This window comes from Condylura cristata, unplaced genomic scaffold (assembly GCF_000260355.1).
Source record: "Condylura cristata isolate star-nosed mole 26May11 unplaced genomic scaffold, ConCri1.0 scaffold00006, whole genome shotgun sequence".
Taxonomy (NCBI): domain Eukaryota; kingdom Metazoa; phylum Chordata; class Mammalia; order Eulipotyphla; family Talpidae; genus Condylura; species Condylura cristata.
In genome coordinates, this window is record NW_004567107.1 from 37,918,116 (window position 1) to 37,941,407 (window position 23,292).

General features: G+C 40.7%; 1 protein-coding gene across 1 annotated transcript in view; it reads right to left on the minus strand.

Annotated features, from left to right (window-relative positions):
* Positions 1 to 1,849, minus strand: part of MAMDC2 (MAM domain containing 2) — a 132,146-nt gene extending 130,297 nt beyond the window's left edge. The window contains exons 1-2 of the mRNA XM_004677605.2: positions 1,568 to 1,849; positions 1,088 to 1,201 (exon numbers count right to left, since the gene is read on the minus strand). Of these exons, the coding sequence (XP_004677662.1) occupies positions 1,088 to 1,201; positions 1,568 to 1,640 (187 nt within the window). The 5' untranslated portion in view covers positions 1,641 to 1,849. The remainder of the gene's footprint in view (positions 1 to 1,087; positions 1,202 to 1,567) is intronic.
* Between the last annotated feature and the right edge of the window lie 21,443 nt (positions 1,850 to 23,292).

Here is a 23,292-nt window from a genome sequence, read left to right on the forward strand (position 1 = left end):
ATTTGGGGTTAAGGATAGATGAGTGGGTACATAAGGGTTTTTTTTTTTAAATCTTTTTTTAAAGATTTATTTATTTATTCATACAGAACTGGGGTACAGGCCAGATGTGAAGGGTGAGAGGATTCACCACAGACAGAGTGGGGAGCAGAACAGGCAGATGGATGAAGTACACTGCTGAGGGGAGCAGCGGGCGGGTCAGGAGAGGTCTGCCACGCCATGTGGTCACCTCCGGGGCAGGTGGGAATTGAACTCATGCAGAAGTGGCTTAAGCTTCTCAGTGCTGTGCTTTAACCCGCTGTGCCACCAGGGAGGGCCAATAAGGGGTTTTAATAGGTCTCCTTCATGCAGCAAATGCTTGGGGCAGCAGTCTTCTAAACTGGGTGACAGATTGGGAAAGGCAAGAAGGGGAATCCCACATCACACAATGCCTGCTTTTGGACACTGCAGAACTACTTGTGTTTTACTATATAAATGGTGGGTAAGAAAACACTTCTGAAGCTGTCACCAGAACCCAAACAGTATGTCGTGGTGAGACACCACCCGCTTGATGAGTGACCTCAAGGACACAGTCATGGACTTGGTTTCCTTGTTTGCCAAATTCTGGGTTATAAATAACAGGAGTATGAGGATGGAATTATGCAACAAAACTCCATCAGGCACACTGTAAACACGAGGTCTTAGCACTGACCCCATCACAGTGAAGGAACAATTGCTGCTTGGCAGGGAAAGAATGAGCTCCACCCAACTTTGCAGCTCACAAAGGTATGTACACTTAACTAGAAGGCTGAAGACCTGCAGGCGGCACGCCGCCAGTGGGCGACATCTTTATCTTAGTGCAGCCCCTCGCCCCTTCCGTTAGGGTGCAAGGGGGAGGGGCAAGGAGGCGCTTCTACCCTTAGGCCAGGTAAACCAAGGATACCAGACTCCCCCACCACTCGTGCAGCACAGCTGAAGGTTATGTAGTTAAGGGGGATCCATGACTCACACTTCTCCAAGGAAGGCCAAAGAGATAAATCTTACCCTTGCTGAAAGCGCCAAACAGCAAGAGGAAAATTCACCTCCGACCCCAGAGCGCTGAGCCCCTTACCTTCCTCATTTAAAATCCAAGGCAGAAAGGCAGGCTCTGAGTTAAAGCCACAAGTGCTCTCTTCAAAGGCACAGGACCCCGCCGGCAGGTCCAGGGCACCCACATATTGCAGGGCTGTGGACAGAAAGCAAGTTTCAGTTTGGTTCTAGCCAGGGAGCGCTGGCACCAAGTCAGAGTGTCCAGGGAGACTACCTGTTCAAAGTGAGGGAAAGGCGCGCGGGAGGGGGGTGGCGGGAGAGGGATGCACTTCTGTTCCCTATCCCTAAGCTTCCACTGTAAGACCCCACTCTGATCCCCACTGTCACCAGGCTTGGCTTGGGGAGGGAGGTTAATGGCTGTCGAGAAGAATCAGGAGACGCTCTGTCTCTCGGACAGCCGGGTCTCAGAGGGGGGCAAGCCCTGCCACCAGGGCGGCAGGAGAGGAAGCTCGCCATGCAAACACTCCCCTCTGCTGTACCCCTCCCAGGGTCCAAGCCTTACCTTGCACCACCAGAAAGACGCCCCTTAACAGCATGGTTGCACTCCAAGGGAGGAAGACTGGAAAAGGGTGCATGCTGCGAGCCCGCTGACTGGCGGCTCCCGGTGGAAGGGAGCGGGAGTGTGGGAGGCGGGGGCGCTGGGGACCAGAGGAGGGAGAACTCCAGAAGCAAAGCAGGCACTTGAAGTTGCCCAACTTTACAAAACAGCTCCAGAGCTGAGCAGAAAGCTCAAGGTGCCTGAGGGGAGTGCACGCTGCTAGCTCAGCTGCAGACTTGGATCTGATCGCAGCCCCAAGTGAAGCCAGCAGACCGCACAGCTGGCCCCAGGCGAGGATGGGCAGGGCTGGGAGGAGACAACTGCACACTTTTGAAAAGTCGTTTCTGCTCAGAGTTTTAAAGCTCCGAAACAAATCCCTAGACACTTGGCCCTTCCAGAAGCCTCTCCACAGGGTTGGGACTGGAGGTCTCCTGTCCCTCCCGTGGCAGTGGGAACCAGCTGGTTTCTGGGGACACCCTCCCCCCTATCTGGCATGCAAGTCCTGCAGGGCTGGCCCTAATTTCAACTTTTTTTTCCCTTCAGAATGAAAGAGGGTGGATGTTCTCCTAGGAGATCCTACAGGAAAAATTTGGAAACCGTTGTGTGGAATAAGTTTGTATCTCAGGAGTTTGAGCATTTGTGGCCCAATAATGCTAACTCTGGATTACCACCCTCCCCACCACTTATTTTAGTAGTGGAATGTCTGGCATGCCTGATCCTCTACAGTCCCTATGTCCAGAGGCACAGAGGCATTCCTCCTCTCCAAAGAGCCATGATGAATTCGTAAGCTTCTAAACTGGGATGAGGAAGGGGGGAATGGAAGTGGTGATGTTGGAGAGGGGTTGCTGTGAGAGACCTATTTGATACAGTTTTGCTTTGAACACTAAGTGGATCTTTAAAACTATTCTCTTCCAATAAAAACAGGTGGTGGTGGTGGTGGTGTATGGGAGAGCCGGTGGCGGGGAATTATTATAATTTTGTGCAGGTAATTGTATGCCTAGGGAAATATGGTTCTCAAACTCAAGAAGTCCCTGGAGAACCCCACTGTTAGAATTTTGGATATAGTAGACATGGGGTGGGGTAAGAGGCTACACATTTCTAACAAGTTGCCAGATGTTCATGCTGATGCCGGTGGTCTGGGACCATGCTTTGAGGACTCTTGGTTTAACAAACTCCTGTTTGACCATCAAAGACCAGCTCACATGCCTTCATCTGCTTTCTAGACTCTCCTACTTCTCTCTGTCCTTCAAAGGTAGTTTGTCTTCAGTCTCTTTGGCTGTTTCTCATCTTTCTGGTCCCTGTACACTAAGAAGCCTCCAAGTTCTGTCCACTCATTTCCAGTTTCTTTCTCTACTCCCTCCCTGAGTGATTTAATCCAGTCTCACAGTTTGAAACACCAATTATAATCTGATGACCCCCAACTTTATATTTCTAGGCCAGTCTGCTCACTAACTCCAGATTCTTCTTTCTCAGTGTCATTCATCATTTTTATTCGGATGCTTCAGAACTATTTCATACTTAACCTATCTCAACACAAATAACTCATAATCCTTCCCAACTCTACCTCTCCCTGCATCTTTCTCCTCCAGTTGCTCAGGAAAGAAAACCTTCCTTTCAAGACATTACCAAATCCTGTCAGTTCAGAATTCAAAGCATAGCAGGTGCCAACCAAGCTCCTTGCCCACAGTGATTGCCTAATCCACACTGTGGGTGCTGCATTAACCTTAGAATGATTCCTTCCCTGCTTCTTTGAATTTCTTTTGACTTTACTCCCTTCTTAAGATAGTAGCCAGGACTATCTAATATAGAGATTAGGCCACATCAACTCCTTGGGCCAAGACTCCTATCAATCAAATTACTTAGCAAAATCCATAGTCTTCACATGACTTACAGGGTCCAATAAGACATGCCCTGCCAGCTCTCTAAAGGGGCATAAAGTGAGCTGCATCTCCCCTGCTTACTCAGCCTCAGCCACATGGACCCAGCTGCTTGAAATGTTCTCCCCAGAAGGCCACATGACACATTCATTCCTGTGCTGCCTTCAACTTTTTACTGAGATGTTAGATGATCAGTGTTAGAAGATTTAATAGCCTTCTTTCTAATAAAAAAGAAATCCCCTCCCCCCATCCTTTTAAACTAAGTTTAGGCAAATTTTCATGCAAAATTTCACTATAAACAAAGATCTAAAATTTGTTTAATATGTGCTATTTAGTGTGTGCATATGTGTGTTTATATCTTTGCCTCAGTAGCTAATAACAAATAACACTTACTGTGGCTACAATTATATATGTTTTAGAAACTCATTTAACTTGCACAAAGACTCTGAGGAGTATATGTCATCATTATTTCCATTTAATGTAGGAAAATTTAAGTGCAGAGTTCAGTGTCAGCAAAAAGGAGCAGTAAGATTCAAACTCAGACTAGTTTTTTCCAAATGCCTAATTTTCTCAACTTCCCTTATTTCTCTTGTCTTATATCCTTTTTGTTTCTTGCTCACAGATGGTGCTATCTGGTGAATTTCATCAGATTATATAATTAAAAATTGAAAGACAGATATGAATACAGTTGAAACCTCAAAATCCTATTTTCAACCAAACAAGTTTCTGATCAAAATCAAACTGGTGTTCCTTTTTCAGGAACTGACAGAGTATCCCAGGGTTTTACGACTGCCTTAGATTCAAGTGCATGTTCCAAGTCTTAGGAAAATGAAGAATTTTCAAAGCACTAAAGAGATCTTTAAACATTTTAAAATATGATTTAAAACTTCAAGGTGATATCATTCATTGTCATCCTAGGGAAACAGAATTACTACACACAAATACAAAGTTAGCTGGAGCAAAATTTCTCTTTCATCTATAATTAATTGCATGATCCCAAGAACAGATGCTCCTCTGACAGTCAGTTTGGGGTCAGTGGGGAGCAGATGCTGATCTGAAATTTACATGCAAGATGGTTACTAGGGGTGCCCCTGGGATCCATACTTGTTGACAGGTAGGAAGGAAGCAGAGCTGTACTTCTTCTGAAGGAGAAATGATGATGCACTAACCTCTTCCCACCACACAGGGAAATCTGGGATTAAAATGGCCTGTCAGGCTAGACCATGTTTGACTGGAATGGCCAGGTTCATTGTACTGCTGCCCCCATGATCACTGGGTCTGAACAGTAGTCTCCAACAACATAGCTTACTGCTCTAAGGCTGACCTGAAGAGGTTGTTGAATGACAACTCAGGAACTCCAGTCCTGCCTTGAAGGAGGTGCCAAACTGCTGGACACATCAGTGCCTACATTTTTCAGAGAAGGGAAAAGATGTTGCACATGCAGAGAACCAGGGTGGGAACCCTGAAAGTCTAAAAAGTATCAGCCGATTTTCTTTGCTCGCTAATCATGGAGCCTTAAGTGTGTGCATTGCCTCATTGCTTGAGAAAATAGCATCAGACCCCAAGGCAGGAGCTATCTAGGAGAAGAAACATTGACGCCCCTCTTAGGAACTATTATGGCACTTTATCCAGTTTCTTTTCTCATAACCAGGTACAGCAGTGGAAAAAATAGGTGGGAGAAAATAAAGACACCAAGCACTTCTGCAGCACTTCTCATGCATCATTGATGCTAGGCCAAGCTTGGAAAGGTTGTCTGCACAACCCACGTCCACTCAGTCTGCTCTCTCTCTCTCTGTCTCTCTCCATTCTCATGCAGGTGCCATGTGATGAACAGTAAGTGCAACAAGCCTTTCCTGAGCACTTAATGTGGGAACTGCACTCAGGGATGGACTCTAAGGGGTGATCAAGACATGTTCTGCACTCTGAAACAGAAGCCTGGCCATTGAAAAAATATTTTAATAAAATATGTTGTTCAAATTAGAAAGAGGACTGCAAATATAAAATCTTCAAGGGTGGGGTGACAACACAAATGAATGTCATGAGCTGGGACAGGGAAGACAGTAGGGAGCAATGGGGACTGTGGTGAACTGTAATAAGTGTGCCCAACAATGAGCACTGCTGGCACTAACCTGAGATAAAGTTGCTACAGAGGGATATCCAGAGGCCCAGCACTGCCCACCTGCCCAGTTTTCTTAAGAAGCCCAATGTTCAGATCTATATGTAATAGCTCATGACTTTCAAATGCTGGCAATGAATGAAAACAATATTTCAAACTCCCTGGAAGTAGAACAAAATCTGTTGCGAGGCTACATTCAATTCTTGAGTTTCCACTTGAGCTGCCTCAACTCTTTCCCCACACTCCCAAAGAGGGTAACTTTGCACATGTGACTAATTCCATTTTATAGAAGAGAACACTGAGGTAGAAAAGTCTAGATGTTTTTTAACCAAGGTCACAGGTCTCTGAGGGACATGATTAGGCATCGTTAGCTTGACTCCTCATTGGCTTGTATTTGAACACATGGAAAGGATTTTGTATATTCCAGGTCCTGTTAGGCTATTCATAGTATCCTTTATAGTAATTACACTTTGGCTGCTTTAAATTATATATCATGTTTTTTTTTAAAAAATTCGTTAAATACATAATTCTTGTTCCTGGGTCTCCCCTGATCTATGCCAAGACTTTGTCCCTGCTCTGGACTTTTGGACTTTTGTCTCTCTGACTTTATCTTTTTTTTTTTTTTTTGTCTATCCCTCTGTCTGTCTGTCCCTGCTTCTGTCTCTCCCTCTCTGAGTCTCTGTGATGTGCTCTTTGGGGCTCACATCTGCCTCTCACTCAGAATTTCCTGTGTCTTTCTTTCACATTGTCATTGTCTCTTTCTTTGCACATGTCTCCACTCATTATGTGCTACCAGGTTGAAAATAAGCTGGTAAAATAATTCCAGGCTCTGTGGCTTGTCCTGCCAGTGACCTCTGTTGCATTCCAGGAGGAGGGGTCTGGGGGTTCTCGCCTGAGGCTGCTGGCTCTCTCTTGGTTCCTGCCCAGCACCAGCTGCCCCTCACCCCCAGGGCCAGTCACATGCCCACAGTGGGACTGAATCATTCACTGAGAGGGACTGCAGCCCAAGGTTCACCAATTCTCACAAGTATCTTTTTATTATTAAATACATACCCACAGTTCAAACTGTCACACTCATATGACCTAGTAAAGTACTATTTCTTTTAGAGTGAGCTTTTAAGAGGAAAAAGATACTTTAAATAGATAACTTTCAATCATTTATATTTTCGTCAACAGCTTACTCTGAATCCTGGTTTTCGGTCAGACAACCTTCACTAGGGCTTGAAAACAACCTGATTTTTTTCTTTTAATCAAAGTTCTCTGGGCTGACTCGTCACAATGATACCCACCTTTGTTGAATGTTTGTGATGAGCAGAGTGACTTCATGGTCAATTACGGAGGATAAAACTAGGCCTCGAGACTCTCTACACCTTGCCCGGAGTGTAGGGCTGGGATGTGATCAGCTCTAGTTGTTGCCTCCCTGTGCTCCCCACATGGGGCGGTTCGGGAAGGCCCTGTCTGGAACCTGGTCTTCCTCTACCCCTGGGCTGTGCTGAGGCCAGGAAGGCAAATTTTCCTCAGCACCAAGAGTAGCAGCATTTTGTTTTGTTTTTTAATCTTAGTAGTTATTGAGGCAACATTAGTTTACAAAACTATGTAGGTTTCAGGTGTGCAGTTTCTCAGCTCAGCACTTGATACACAACACCACATCTACCACCCACACTGGTCAGTCAACCAATCGGTCCCTTCTGGTAACCACCATTCTGTTGTCAGAGTCTAAGGGTTTGTTTCTGTTTTATTTTGTCTGTTCATTTGCTTTTTTCTTTATATTTCATGAATGAATGAAATCATACTGTCTTATTTTGTTTAGTATAATCCCCTCAAGGTCTGAGTCCAGGAGAGCTCTTGTGACTAGAACCAAACAAACCTGCAGGCCGACATCAGAATGCCTTCCTCCCTGTCTCTGGTGATAAAATCCTTGTTATGAGTTATGTGCCCCTTCCACACACTTTTCATATTTGAAACCCTAGCCCCCAGGAGCACAGAATATAGCCTTATTTAAAATAGGGTCATTGTAATGTCAAAGTTAAGAGAGGTTACACAGGTGTGGGGTGTGGTCCTAATCCAATATGACTGATGTCTGTATCAAAAATGAATATTTGGATATAGACACAAATAAGGTGAAGGCTATATGAAGATGACACTAGAGATCTAGGTACTGTGTCTACAAACCAAGACATGGAAAGACACCAACAAAGCACAGGAAGCGCAGAGAGAGGCCAGAGACTGATTCTCCATCTCAGCCCTCAGAAGAAATCAGTCCTGTTGACACCTTGATTTTGGATTTCTAACCTCCAGAACTATGAATTTCTATTGCTCAAGCTACCCAGTATGCAGTACTTTATAACTGCAGTTCTAGGAAGTGATTACACTCCTGCTAATTTCTCAAGAACCAGTTCAAATGTCCTCTCTTCTGTGTCGGTGTCCTGCTGTCCTCCTAAGCTGTGACAAGTATTATACTATGTCCTAGTGGCTCTGTTTCTATGTCTCTGTTACTTGCGATAGAAGCTAAGGTCTTTAAGGACAGAGTCTGCTTTGTCTTTGTACCTGCTCCAGTGTTTTCTGTGTGCATGGCTAATTGTAAGTATTCAGTAAGAGTTTGTTGAAGAGAAAGCTAAGAAATGGCATATCCTTACTTGTTCACACAGCCCAATGCCTGCCTAAGCTGCATTATCAACTAGCATTGCAGCCTAAAGCAACAGCCCTGTGAGTAGAAGAAAAGGGGGATATTTATGAAAATGAATGAACCCCATATATTTCTTCTGGGAGCCAAGAGTCAAGAAGAGAAGAGAAGCAGTATGAATAGGGCATCAGAGCAGAATTTCTTGGGACACAGAAGCACATTTGGCAGACTAGGAAGCAAGCAGAAGGTGAGAGAAGCTCTCAGAAGCCCATTTTCATGAGAAACAGGAAGACGCAAGGAGACAACTTGCTGCTTGGAAGGAGGCACCAAGTCTTCCACACTGGAAGAAACTAGGGTGATAAACAGTGCAGATCCTGCCCCTGAGTCTGTCTGGGTCCAGCACTGAGGACTGCTGGACCGGGAGAAATGTTGGGCTGTCAGGAAAACCAGAAAGATGTGTCTCCCAAATCTTTGCCACACACTGGGGCCACAAAGAACTCTACAATTCTCATGACAGTCCTGAAGGGAGTACATGATAGTGTCATTTGGCATTTCAAGATTCAGTGCAATGAGAATGGACAGTTTGTGGCTGTGTCTGGGGAGCAAGCTGGTTCTTGGGCACCAAGAACCCCTAAACACAAAATCCTTTCACACCTCTCCAATCCTAGGAGCTAAGAGTTAATGTTAACTGTTGAGGTTAAGAAGGAAATTAGAGTTGAACTTCTTGATGGTTAAAAGTGGCTCCTGAGATTAGAGAAGACAATTTGGGCTAAACCCAGATGATATGCCTTCTTCTCCACAAACTTTGTTTGAGTGCCATGGCATAGAAAAAATGAATAGCAAAGCATTTTTCAGTTCAAAACATTCCCCCTAATGACAGCATCTTATTTATAACCACTGACATTATTAATATGCTAGATTGGAGATCTACATGTTGTGTGATTTGGCCCAAATTAAACAGCATCAAGGTGATGATATTCACATCCAGTAAAGCCTAGCTATTGAGAAAAAGAGAGTGGACAACTGCTGGGAAGGGGAGAGATAATGAATATTAGCATTGAACAAATACATAGGTTTGTGTGTGTGTGTGCGTTGTTTGCATTGAATGAGAAACCAAGTCACAGGATTACTACTAATCTGGATGCTGGAAATGCAAAAAGAGAAAGATACTGGAAAGGGATTTAATTCTTTGGATTTTCAGGTTACCCAAGTTGTAGGTAATTGGTGATAATGAAGAAATTCTATCACCAGGCATTGCAAGATAATTCTATGACCTCATCCCCTGGGTCTTATGTATGTCCGCATGTATGTTAGAGCCACCTAGAAAATTCTTTTTAATATAAAGGTTGACTCTCACCAAACCAACTAAACCACAATTTCTGGGATAGGACTGAAGCTGTGGCATTCCTTAAAGTTCTCCAAGGTGATTTTCCACAGCCAGGGCTAATGGCACACCAGTTTAATATTTTCATCATCAACAAACAGAGCACTATCCTATAAACAGAAAGTAAAGCCTGTTTAGGAAGTATAGGGAAGTATTATGTCAGATAGGGAGCATAATTCTGGTATTGAGACCATGCACTCTGAAGCCAGACCACTGAGTTTTAGCATCTAGATCTGACATTACTACCTGTAAACCCAGACCACATTATTTGATCTCTTTGTGCCTATGTTTCCTTTTCTGTAAAATAAAAATTATAGTACCCACCTCATAAAGAGGTCAAGAGAGCTAGATTAGTTTATATTTGTCAGTGTACCCAAGATTACTAGGTGTTTTGTAAACACTATATAAATATATTCTGCTATCAACTTAAGATTTTCACAGGTACAGACTTGTAGTTGAAATTAATTATAGGGTGTATCCATTAAAAGAGAACTTCATAAAGGGTGCCTTTGGGGTTGGGAGGGGATGGAAAAACTAGAAATGCTTATTGGAAAATTGGTAAACTGTTGTGATGTTCTATCAGAGTAGAAGAACACTATTATAAATACCAACAGATTTAATGTAAAAACTATACTTTGTACAATGTAGGGAATAGTTTCAGGACTAAAACAGAAATATTTGTTGCTGATAGTTGAATTGGAACAAGCAAAATAGAATGGAACATATGAAGAGACATCTTACAAGATTATGTTTTTAGAGGTTAAAGGAAATGATTTTGGTTCTTGGTTATAATTTAAGGGCAAGTCTGTTTGTGTCCAATAAAACTATCTTCTGGAAAAAAAGAACAGGGATACTTTTGAGTGAGCCCTCTTATCTCTAAGCCCCTGGAAGCTCCCACAACTCCTGCCAAACTGAAAAGATTTGCCTTATCATGACCCAGTTTACAACATTATATACACATTTATTTTTGTGTATTTTGTTATGGGGAAGTTTGAGTTTTTCTCTCACCAAAGGTCCAAATTAGATGTCACAATATCAACTTCACTGGTCTCAGGATTTCTCCCCTAGAGGTGAGCGGAGGTGGCATTCCAAGGGATCTTGTTCCCTCACCTCCAAGTTTCATTCCAGATAAGAAAATGGAGTGGTTTCTTTCACTTATTATGCAAATGCCTTGCAGTGGGTGTACATCTCTGCTTAGTTTCTATATTGGACTAATGGTGTCACTACTTCCTCTACAGAGGAAGGTTTTCTGGAGGTGACATACATCTGTGTTACTAAATCTACCAGTCCTGTACTCCACTCTTCCTCCAGGGTCCCATTTTCTTATTTTTGAATTACATTTATTAGAGACATTTTTTCAGCAAAGATCTTTGAGAGGTCAATTTTTGCAGCCATTGAAAACATCAGTTATAAAAAGTCAGTTCAATTAAATTAGGCACTAGATTTAAGTTCTGGGTAAAGATGGTAGATTGAATACACTCACCCAAACATTGCTTCTCCAGAAGCCAGATAAAGCTATAACAAATAGATAATATTTGGAAACGTATGAAGTTTTAAGGATTGGAGGAAGGGAGAGGTGATAACACTTTCTTTGTATGGAGACTGGAAACTCCTTCCAAAACTTTGGAAAGTAGAAAGAAAATGGATAAATAAAACCTGACCAAGCAGTTCAAAAAAGTTAAATCTGAAGCTGATTGCTGTGTTCTATATCATCAAGAGTTCAAGAAGTGGCGACACGAGGTCACATTAGCAATAGAGTGAAGAGGGTAGCTTTAAAAAAGGACTGGAGGGCTCTCCCTGGTGGCACAGCGGGTTAAAGCACAGCACTAAGGAGCTAAAGTCACTTCAGCATGAGTTTGATCTCTGCCCCAGAGGTGATCCACATGGCACAGCAGACCTCTCCTGACCTGCCCGCTGCTTCCCTCAGCAGGGTACTTCGTCGATCTGCCTGTTCCACTCTGTCTCAGGTGAAGCCTCTCACTGCCCCTGCACCTCTGGCCTGTACCCCAGTTCTGTATAAATAAATAAATAAATCTTAAAAAAAAAAAAAGACTAGAAAGCTGTTTGAGAAGCACTAGCTCCATGGTTCTGCTTTGAAAGACTTCTCATCCCCACCATCGCTGAAGAACAGGTGGTTAGAGTCTGCATCCTGTCCATGCCATTGTTAAGCTTCAGTCTAAGGGCCTTGGAGTAGGGAAAGGGGGCTTTCTACACATTCATTCTTTCTTCTCTCTGCTTTCTCTAGCATTGGTTCTCGCAGTGCAAGGGCAGGAAGGATAAATGAAAAATATAAATACTGTACACCTAATTGGTGCCATTGTAAGCTCCTGCCAGGCAGCATCACCCTCTGTACTGGCTTTTTGTGGTGGACTTCATCATGCAAGTAGCCAGAAAGTCATGGAATTGGCACAAGCTGTCACTAAAGAACAGCCAAGGGAGAGTCAATGAAGGCAACAAGTAGACAAAAATCAAAACCTTTGACATCCATGTCTTTCCAAGTTCAGGTTGTCTAGTCTCCAAAATAATAGAATGTGTTCAATATCAAAACCAACTTTTCTTCTCTAAAATGTGCTCAGGCTCATTTTCTCCAGCTTTAAGGAAAAACCAATTCCTAATAAATGCATAAGCCAAATAAAATTAGCATAGGAAGCTTGAAGCCACATATTCCCTGAACTTCCACTGAGTTAATCACTGAAGCGCTCTGCTCTTCAGTTTCCCTAACTCCATAGTACAAATCATAGCTCTCCCATAAAGATATTGGGAAAGTCCCTGAGATCACTGTTGTCAGGACATCCATGGCATTCAGAAACCCTGGGAAGACATTTGTTCTTTCAAATTTACCAGAAAAAAAATCCCCTCATTGACAGGTATTTTAGTGATGTTCATTTTTACTATAATAACAAAAATGCTTTAGTAAACTTCCTTGTAAATGTAAAAAAAAAATTAACAGGAAAAATAGAAAACAGTATGTTGAGCAGGAATCATCAAGTGCTCATTTGGGGCATGAACAGTGCTCCAAAGAGTAAAATAAAAACTTTGTATGTGGCTGTTACTTATTTGTTAAGATTTTCAGGCTTCAAGTGCATTGTCTGTCGGCTGAATGCAGCTATTTGCCCCTCAGTTGTCCTGGAGACTTGCTATAGCTAATGATTAGAGGAAGTATTTATGCAAAGGGGCAAGAGATTTAGTTCTTTCTTCCCAGTACTCTAATATTGTTCATTTTACTGTAATTAAGTTGCAACCTTGAACCACGTCCACATTCTCAAGTACCTTTCTGATGCAAGATTTAGAAAGACCACCCTAGAGTTGAAGCTTTAAACCCAAAGTGACATTGTTTAGAATGGAAGGGGAAAAAATTTATCAGGAAGACTTTTAGGCTTAAATTCTTTTTCAAAGATCCAAGTTAATTAAAAGAGGACAATAAACAAAGGAAGATGAATCTTCCCACAGAAGCTGTAAATATATCATATTAATGAATTTCATTAAAGCAAACAAAGATAATGAACAGTTTCAGCTAATTCTAGCACTTACGATGATGTAATGGAAGATGGTATAGCTAATGTTGGTATAGTTAAAATATTTTTACAAAGTTATTATTTACAGATATAGGCATTAAAAATAAATGAACATATTCTAAGCAATAAGCTTTTGTTTAGACTTTGGGGTCAAATTAATGATTTATCTTTCTGGTGTCAGCTAAAGATAAATTTAAAATATTAATCAGAAAGAAAGAATAATTGCTAGAGCTAGTGCTGACTAGATCTAATTTAATACATTTTTTTCTTATAGTTACATGGCTCTTCATTATATTACCCTGTTGAAGGGAAATTTGTTTTACATTGACAGCAAACCAAAACAAATTTGGTCTTAGTGGTGGTGGGAGAGGAGATGATGTATTTCTGAAACAAAATAACATTATAATGTGCTGACAGATTCAAAACAACTGTTCTAAGTACTAAATGAATAGAGAAACTCCAGACCAAAGAGACTGGAACAGTAATGACAGAAAGGAAATACCCTGATTCCCCCTCCCCCCCAATAGCTAAGCTAAGTAATTTTCATTCAACTGTTCCAAATAATCTTTCAACAGTGCTACTCCAAAAATGAAATGGGGGAAAATAAAGGGACTTCTGAGTGCCCAGTCTGTTCTGATTAAAAATAGATGTGTAAGATGGACATAATAGGTATATACAGAACATTCCATCCCAAGGAAGCAGAATATACCTCCTTCTCCGAGCACATGAACATTCTCAATGATAGATCACATATTGGGACATAAAACAAGTCTCAATAAATTTAAAAAGATTTTTTTAAATACACGATTGATTATGATAATTAACAAATCTTCCTTTCTTAAGCCCAGCCTGGTGGAAGGGATGTGCACTGTATGCCAGAAGCAGCAAGGTTACATTCCTCTACTATAGATTCAAGAGCTGAGGTTTGGTGTTGGATTGCTTGGGTTTAAAATCTCATCTCCACCCTTAGCAAGTATATGATTTGAGACAAGTTCCTCTGCTTTTCTGAACCCTAGATTCTTCTGTAAGTGAGAGAGTCATAGTCACTATCTCCTAGGGTGAAATGGGATGATGAAGTACTTTGGCTGGCCTAACACAAAATAATCATTTAATAAATGTTCACTATCTTTTTATTTTTGCACAAATTTGGATGACTTAACAAGTTTCAAATGTATATCTCCATTAATTAGTGAAAACATTGTTTAGGCAGGGTATGTCCTTATTAGCAAATGAAAAATTCAGCAGAATTCAATGATTTATTCCAGGTGATTTTCTGTTATAAATTAGAAGAAGAGAGAGCCATACAATTCCAGAATAAGAGGTAGAGTATAGGATATGATATTTCACAGAGGCATAGAACTTAAACAAAGAGAAAGCATGGCATAACCTATAGTCCATTGATCTTGAAACAGAAAGAAGCTGGCTTTAGTTCTAAATTTGGTCATTGCATTGGGTTGAACGTGCCCCTCCCATCCCCAAAAGATGTATAATTCCCAACCCCTGGCATCTATGAATGTGACTATGGGATTTTAAAAAAATGAAGATCCTTTGTGAACTGATTTGAATAGTCTCCATGAAATATTGTTAAGGGAAAAAAATTACAGAATACTATATCCATTATGCTAGGTCAGATAAACAGTAGGCATGCTTATCTTGCACATAGAACATTTCTGACAAGCTTCAAAAGAAACTGGTGATACTAGCTGCATCACCAAAAGTAAACCGAGTGGCTGGGGAAACAGAGTGTGAGAGGATACATGCTGGTTTTAAAGCACAGCTGCGAATTTCTGACCCTTCATCAGGAGGTGGAGTCCATGAACCTTTTCTAGAACCCTGGTGGCCTTTGTAACTGCCCTGATGCATGGAATGCAGGTGTGGTGCTACATGATGTCCAAGGCTGCATTTGAAAAGGCTGTTTAATTCCTGCAGGTTTCCTTTGGGAACATTCACGCGTGGAACCATCAGCTGCCATTGTGATAAGTCCAATTACCAAGAGGCCACCAGTGGAAACACCACTGGTGTAGTAAGAAACAGAGAGAAGAAGAGAGTTACAGTCCCAGCCATCCCAGGCCCCAACTATTTGAGTCTTCCCAGATCAGTCACTAGATTTATAAGTGAAAACACCTTTGAGGCAACCCCGACTCCATCCACTTCTGAGAATCTACTCACCCTTTCAGTGAAACTAACCATCTGAGTCTAATGGACCGATTTGATACTAACTGATCATACAATTACTGTTTTAAGCAACTATTTTGGGATAGTTTGCTATGCTGTGATAGATCACTAGTACAGATACCTTTCACTGTTTCCCTTTTATACATTTGGAACTCTAAATCATGTAAAAGTATTTCTATTACAAGAATAGATAAAATTAAAATCCTCCAAATTCCCTGGTTTGAGGTTTTATCTAAATTCATCCTTAAATGGTTTTAGGGGTAGATTGTCTCACATTTCCTTAACCTAAATTTCCTCTGGGATTTACTGACAAGTGGGAGTCTGAATTAAGGGATGTTAGGATAGTTCCCTTATTCTGCCTTGCTACAAACAAACAAATAACTTTGCTTCCTCAACAATAGAAATTAATTCCAATCACTTTAGTTATTGGACAGTGCATCCAGCTGACCTGGTCCTATGACAACAGGATGGCCGTATTCATGTACATGGGGCAAACAAAGCTAAAATGTGCCATCTGGTCTATGTGGACATAAGCGCAAGGCTTTAGAGGGGATGTGAGCATAGCCTAGTTCTATCATTGCAGTATGTGATGTGGGTAACTGAAAACAACACTAAGTTGCTAGTGTAAATATGTCCAATGCTGGTATTAACATTAAGTAAATTCATCCCATAAATTACTTTCTAATTATAAAGTGAGAAACATTCCTCATCATAGAAGGTACCACCACTGTGGTCTCATCATAACCAAGCATGAATAGAGGCCTAAGGAAATGTGATGTGCTTCCAAAATGCTATACAATGTAAAGTATATACCATCACCTACAAAACAATTGCTCCAAAACCACCAGACATGGATCTACTTAGGACATTAGATCTAACTTCAAGGTTACAGAAAAGGTAGGAGATAAAGAATCAGGTTAACCCCCACATAGAAACAATCAGAAAAGTTCAAAATTTGGGATAGACAGTCTACAAGCTAATTGGCCTGGTGGCTTTAAAATGGCATTGATAAAGAGTTGGGAAAACTGGCATTCTCGTGTACTGTTAGCAAAATTCCACAAGCCTATTCCTGGCTTAGGGAGATTCCTCTTGTTCACCCTCAGTGCCAATGTACATCACATATAATTCCTGAATTGACCAGGATTTACATTAGAATGAGTAACTGTCCATGAACTGACACAGCAGAGTAATATCATTTAAGATAAAACATTAAAGATTTGATTCAAATAAATTTACTTTGATATACTATGGGGTATCACTTTAAGAACCACATTACAACCAAGTTAAGGTGAATATCACTGTAAGAACCAGGTTATTACCAAGTTAAGATGAATATTAACAGAAAAATAATGGAAATTTTAACTAACATCTTCATGCTTCCCTCAAACTAGAGTCTTTCTTTAATATATACTTAATTTTTGGGCTTTGCAAAGAATCCTTATAAAGTACTAAATTGCTTTACATACTTAGAGTAGACTGAGGCTGAGTTAGAAATGCTATGCTAAGATAGCTGGGAGGCATGTTAGAATAAGTTAATTCTATCTAAAAAAGTTCTTCATCTATCTACTGCCTATGATTGACCTGAGATTTCTATGTCATCAAAAGTGGAACTCAAGTAACCTAATAAATTCACTACTTATGCTTATAATCACAACAGTAATATTTTGAGGCCATCTTATTACAAGAAATATCAGTAGTGCAACTATTTGGGATGCCCTTAGAAAAGAAATATGTTAAGCATATCAAAAGGGCATAGTTTCCTTTCAGAACAGGGATTTATTTATCAAAATGTTAGCGAAAATACCAACATTTGATTAGGACAACTGTTTTATTCTTTCTTCTAGGAAACCATAGAAGTCAGACCACTTAAGAATCTGCTGAGCTTGGAATAAAATAATGTGCATGTAAATTGCACTTTACATTGAAAAATAGTATCTACTAGAAGAAATTAGAAGCAGTTATTGTTACATTTTTCTAGCTAGTAGATTCTAATCAGTTAATGCAACACCAGCCACAAACCTGTTTGGCTGTACTACCAAAGTTTACAATTATATCATCTTTTAAAAGATGAGTGTTTTGGTTCTAGGGCAATGTTCAGAGGTCATAAGTAAAAGAGAAACCTCATTCCTGGGACTGTGATAATGACAGGAAATGCACACTGATGCAGCCCAATAAACACTATACTTTATTTTTCTCTTGTGATACAACTCATGTACACATTTAGTGCCTCTCAAGTCCAAGACTGATTTACCTGCCCAAACTCTAAGACTTGGGTCTTCATTTTATTGTATTGGTTGAAGAAAAGGGCCTAGGAATCTAGCTGAGGAGTAAGCATAATAATAATAAAATTAAGGCATGCAAATGTCAGGAACATAGGAGGCCCCCCTACTTTGCTGTAGGTTATGTTGGGACTCCTGAAATGCCCAAAATGTCATAGGATAGAGATAGCCAGACAGGTTCTTAAAGTATGAATAAAGCTTTCCCTTTAATTGAATGATTTAAAATTAGTCATACATGATTTTGTAATGTTTTCAATTATGCTATGTTGCATAATGTGATGGAAGAGCCAGAGGCATATACATGCTCTCTACAGCCTTTGCATCTGTGGCCATGCCTAAGAGATTACACATTTTAGCTTCATCCTATCCCTATATACATGACCACTGCTATACTGTTTTCCTTATCAGGTTGGCTGATAAACTGCCCCAAAGGTTTTATGTTTTCTAGAAATTCAGGTCAAACTAGTAATTTGAGAGTTATTATAATGATTTTCCTTGAAGAAGTTCACAGAATTCCCTCTTGACTTGAGAAAAGTTGGATTTCTGACACACTTATCCCTTCAAACAGTTTTCCTCTTTGCTTTAGTTACTGGAAAGCTTGGAGAAATGCTGGCTATTGATAATAGCAACTATGTAACCTAACACAGGGCCACATGCCATCACAGTCTTTTTATTTTTTTTAATTAATTCTTACCTATATCTGACATTTTTGCAATTTATTTGATTTGTATAGCATATATTTTTGAAACATGTTCACATCCTTTCTGGATGAGAGGGGAAATAATATGTTTTTAAAACTCTCAAAATATGACTAAATAATCAATTGCAATCCTCGGAGAGTTAACACACCTCCTCCCGAGAGGCTCACCTCCCAAATACTCAGAGAATTTATTTATTAAAGATCAAGGGAAAAAGCACCTTCATAAAACTTTTGCATGCAAAAGAAAGCATTCAGTTGTCCTTGAAAGAGAAAGCAGTCCATCTAATATTAAGCTGGCGAAGGACATATTTGAAGGAGAGTGGCTGTTAGAAGCCAAAGGAAATTCTGAAATCAGCATGTTGGAGCAACTCCATCAGCCAGCTCAACTGGACAGCCACCAGGACCACTTCTAACAGATGCCTGCAGGAGACAAAACACTGACAGTGGAAAGAACTGGAAAATTAGGAGACATGTGCACATGCACACGCACAAACACACCGTCAAAACAAACCACAAACCCAGGAACTCTTTTAAGAATTTTTTTTTTTTTGATAAACAACTCACTCCAGATTTATCAGCAAAGACTAGGAGAAACTTGTAATAAGCTATTCAATAGGTCTTCCAAAAGAGGAGAATGTATAAAGTACTATCATCATGTAGACCTACAAAGACACAGGGTCACAAAGCTTTCATGTAACTACTGGCATATACATCACACACACATCACTCTTCTTTATGTTGGCATGTTACATATATTAACTCCTTTGACTATTATAAGAGGTAATTGTATCGGGCCCTCCCTGGTGGAGCAATGGATTAAAGCACAGCACTATGAAGCTAGCTGCAACATCTCCAGCATGAGCTCGATTCCCCACCAGGGACCCACATAGCGCAGCAGACCTCTCCTGTTTTGCTCATTGCTCCCCTCAGCAGTGTATTTTGTTAACCTGCCTGTTCTGCTCCCCACTCTGTCCCTGGTGGATTCTCTCACTGCTCCTGCACCTCTGGCCTATTCCTCAGTTCTGTATGCATAAATATTCTTTTTAAAAAGAGGTCGTTGTGTTTTCATCATCTTGCTTGTCAGGAACTATAGAAGTTAACTAACTTGCTCAGTATATGTGTCAATGATGGAGCTGGGTTTCCATTCCAACTTGGTTACCTCCTCTGCAGTTCTTGCAATTTCCACTTGGACACTTAAGTCAGGCAAGAGAAGAGAGAAGAAAGACTTGGAAATACTTTGGAAACCACTGAGGAAAAAGTATTTTTAAAAGCATGTTTTGCTGGCATGAAAGAGATTAATCCTACATCATCTTTCCCTATTATTAAAACCTACTTACAATCTTGATGAAAATTTTACGTGGTCTAGTGTTGACATTAGCCTGAAAAACACTCTTTGGCTGCTGACTTAGAAAAGGTATATTTAATTTGACATAATCCACATGTCTGTGCACTGAGAGATCCTGCTCTGAACTTGTATGAGTCACAGGCTATGTTTGCATGATGCCACATTGGAGGAAAAGCTGACAATTCACTCAGGAATGGGAATTTAGCTACATGATCAAAGCTTCTGAGTTTTGGGAAACATCTGGAAGTCTGACATTGAGAGACACAATCTGAGCCTCAATTACTACTACTTTGCTTGGTATCTACCCCTATCTGAATCCTAAAAGTGCTACAATAGGGAGCAATAGGAGGGAAAGCAGCACACGCCTGAGGAAAGCCAAAGTCTCTCTACCACTAATTACACAAGCTGAGGCTTCATGGGTTTTGGTTGGAAACTGACATTTGGGTCTGTGACCAAAAAGACAGTGGGAGTTATAGGTCCCATTAAAGAGAGATAAACATAAGAGCAGGAGAGCTTGCTAGTCAGAGGAAGAGATTGAACACAAACCAGTGGAGCAGATGTAGGAGGGGAGTTGAGTGTTGAGAGCCATTACAAATAGACTGAAGGCAAAAAGCAGGTTGAGGAAAGGTGAAAGAGGTGGGTCCTAGGACCCTTGTTTAAGGCAACAGGGCTGGAGAAGTCACTGCCCACTAATGACTAAAGTGCTGTGTGTTGACTTTCAATAACTGGGGTGAAAAACAGAACGCATGGAAGCTACTATTTATCATGCTAACAGTGTTCTTGTTAAAACCTGCTAATGGTAATGAGTTTTCCTTTGCTATTAAGTGGAAATAAGATCTGAACAGCAAATGGCATAGATAAGGAAAATGGTGTGAGCATAATTCTCTCTAATTTGTAAACAATACATTGAAACCATCCTTCTAACTACAGCAGCAGCAGGGAAGCAGTGTTCCAGGTACTGTACTGATTCCTGTCATTTCATTCCCATGGCAACCCCCAGGAAGTTGGTACTATTTCCATCTCCATTTGCCAGGTAAGGAAACAGACTGGGAGAGGGTACATAACAAACACCCACAGCCAGTGGCCTGGCTAAAGTTCTGTGCATTTAAATCACTCTAATTTGCGATCTCTAGGGTATGGCTTTCAAAGCCCTTCCACATCCAACATAACATTTGGTCTTTTCAACAATGCTGGAATCAGGTCTGGTTTCAGACTTCAGCTTTGTCCTTTCTCAGCTGTGCTTTCTTAGTCAGCTGTCAAACACTCTGAGCTGGAGAACTGACATCTATAAAGTGAGTAATGGTGTCTAAACACCCATAGGGTTGAAATGAGGAATAAATGCACGATTACATATTGTTATCTGATATAGGATGGGAACTAAAAAAATAACAGATCTATTGATGGGCAAAGGAGGGATAGAAACAAACAGAGTGAACTGGGGGGAGCTTTGGGAGTTTGGTCAAGAGCAAATGCAGGAAAAGGCGAAGATATTATCTGATGCATCCTTTCCCTTGAAACTTTTTGGTCCCAACCTGTCCACAACACACTACACAGTAGTCAGAGTGGCTTGCTTTCACGAGGGATCCAGGCAGCTGCTGTCACAAGCAGCTGCCTGGTGCAGGTGCATTTTAGTTCAGTGAAAACATCTGGATGCTCATCACAGCAGCTTTGAGAGAAAAATTCCCCTGTTTTCTTGGCATGGATGCATAACAGATGTTGAAAAGTGCAATTCAGACCACTTCTGTTACTGAATCCCCCAAACAAGGACATGAGTTTGCCACATTGTCTGAGGTCTATGGTGTGTTGGACTCTAAGTTACATATGTTGTTGCTGAAATGATTAGGATTGAATTGATGATACCCAAATCCCTGATAAATGAGAGAATGTTTCCATCCTGCATAATGATTTGGAGAGTGAGAAAAAGAAGAGGGAAAGGGAACAGATAAAGAAACACAATGCAGGTTCAGATTTCTTTAAAAGAATTTACAGTGTGGTTGTTTATGAATCATTTGCATCTAAAATGAGTTTATGTCCTTCATTTTGGAACCTAGCATTACCTGACTTAAATCAAGCTTAAACAAAATTGTGCAGTAGGCACTGTTTGCTACGCTCATCAACCTTTTCCAATCCTCCTCCTGCCTTTGGACGTCCCTTCCCTGTTCTTACTTGCTGTAGTGAGAGCAGCTTCCCTTCCCTGCTGCATGATTCTCCTTGTCCTCTGCTTTATCCTCCCACCAAATGTGACTGACCTCCACTCAGGGTGCAGACACTGAGGGGGACTATGCCATATTATGTGAAGACTGATGATCTTCCCAAAGTACTGAGTTTGAGAATTGGTATGGTGAATTTTAGATACGGTTCATAAGTCTATTTACTACTTAATTCTTCACAAAACAGATCATTAGGTTGAATTAAGCATTCCAATCTCAATACATGTATAACCACTGACCTACTGAAAAAAAATATTTATTGACTACCTATCATTTGACAGACACTATGCTGAGGGTTAGCATGTGAGAGAGAAGCACTCTTTGCTCACATGAAGTAAAAGGATCAACAGTTTCCACTAGAAGATTAAATTGTTGACTCAAGCTGCAGTCTTATTGGTCCAGTTCTTTGTTAGTGTTGGAGGGAAAGGAGGGGGAGGAAGAGGAGCAAAAGGACTTGAGTGTATGTTTTGTAAATGTCAGAGGAGAAGGGGAAGGAGGCATGGGGAAGAACATAGGAGGAGGAGAAGGAGGAAGAAGACTTCAAGGTCTAGGCAAGGCTTACTACTCCCGTGGTCGGTAGCTCCTCCCTGGCCTTTATCCCCTATTACCTTCCTGTTCCCAGAGATATTTGAATTTACTCCCCAGGTCTAGGAAGACATACTTATATAATAATACCAAGGCTACTTTATAATTTTTTGTTAAAATATCATATTTAGTGACTACAAATTAAAATATAAAATTGAAAAACAGACTTCCTTGGAATGTAAAGTTATCAAAGTATGATTGTTTACTCTATTTATTCTCCCTTCTCCCAATAAAATATCTATGCCAAAATTGGAAGACCTAGAATATAGAGCCCACTGTGCTACTTTTACGTTGTATCAAATCAAATAAGTTATTTCTCCTCTCTGAGCCTGTTTCTTTATCTGTAGAGAAAGGGAGTCAGATTTAAAAATTTTCAAAGTTTCTTTTAGGCCAGATACTATGTTTCTTCATTGATCTCAGAGACTTCAATAAAATTTTCATAAAAGAATTTGGCATAGTTCACTGATTACTTGACTCAGGAATCCTATCTCAAAGAAATACAAAACAAAGTTCACCAGAGAAAACAAAAGATTTTCACTTGTTAGGCAATGCTCACCTCTAGGACTGAAGATTGGTATTATTTTAGTTCCTATTACAAAATAGTATCAAAGAATGATAGAAGAGTAAGAGCAATAGAAAGCATAGCTGATCATACATAGGCTACTTCTTATTGGTAAAGATTCATACGTGGTAGCTGCTTTCCGAAATTATAAATGAAATATGAAGTTTACACAGTTCACATGTATTTCCAAAGTTATCTTTTGTGAATAAGGAAAAAGAAAAACTTGCAACCCACCCGTAGATCTAAGGTATACAGCAGGGGAGAGGGAGGGAGAAAGATCAACACAGGGGAGGGAGGGAAGAGCACAAGGGACCATGG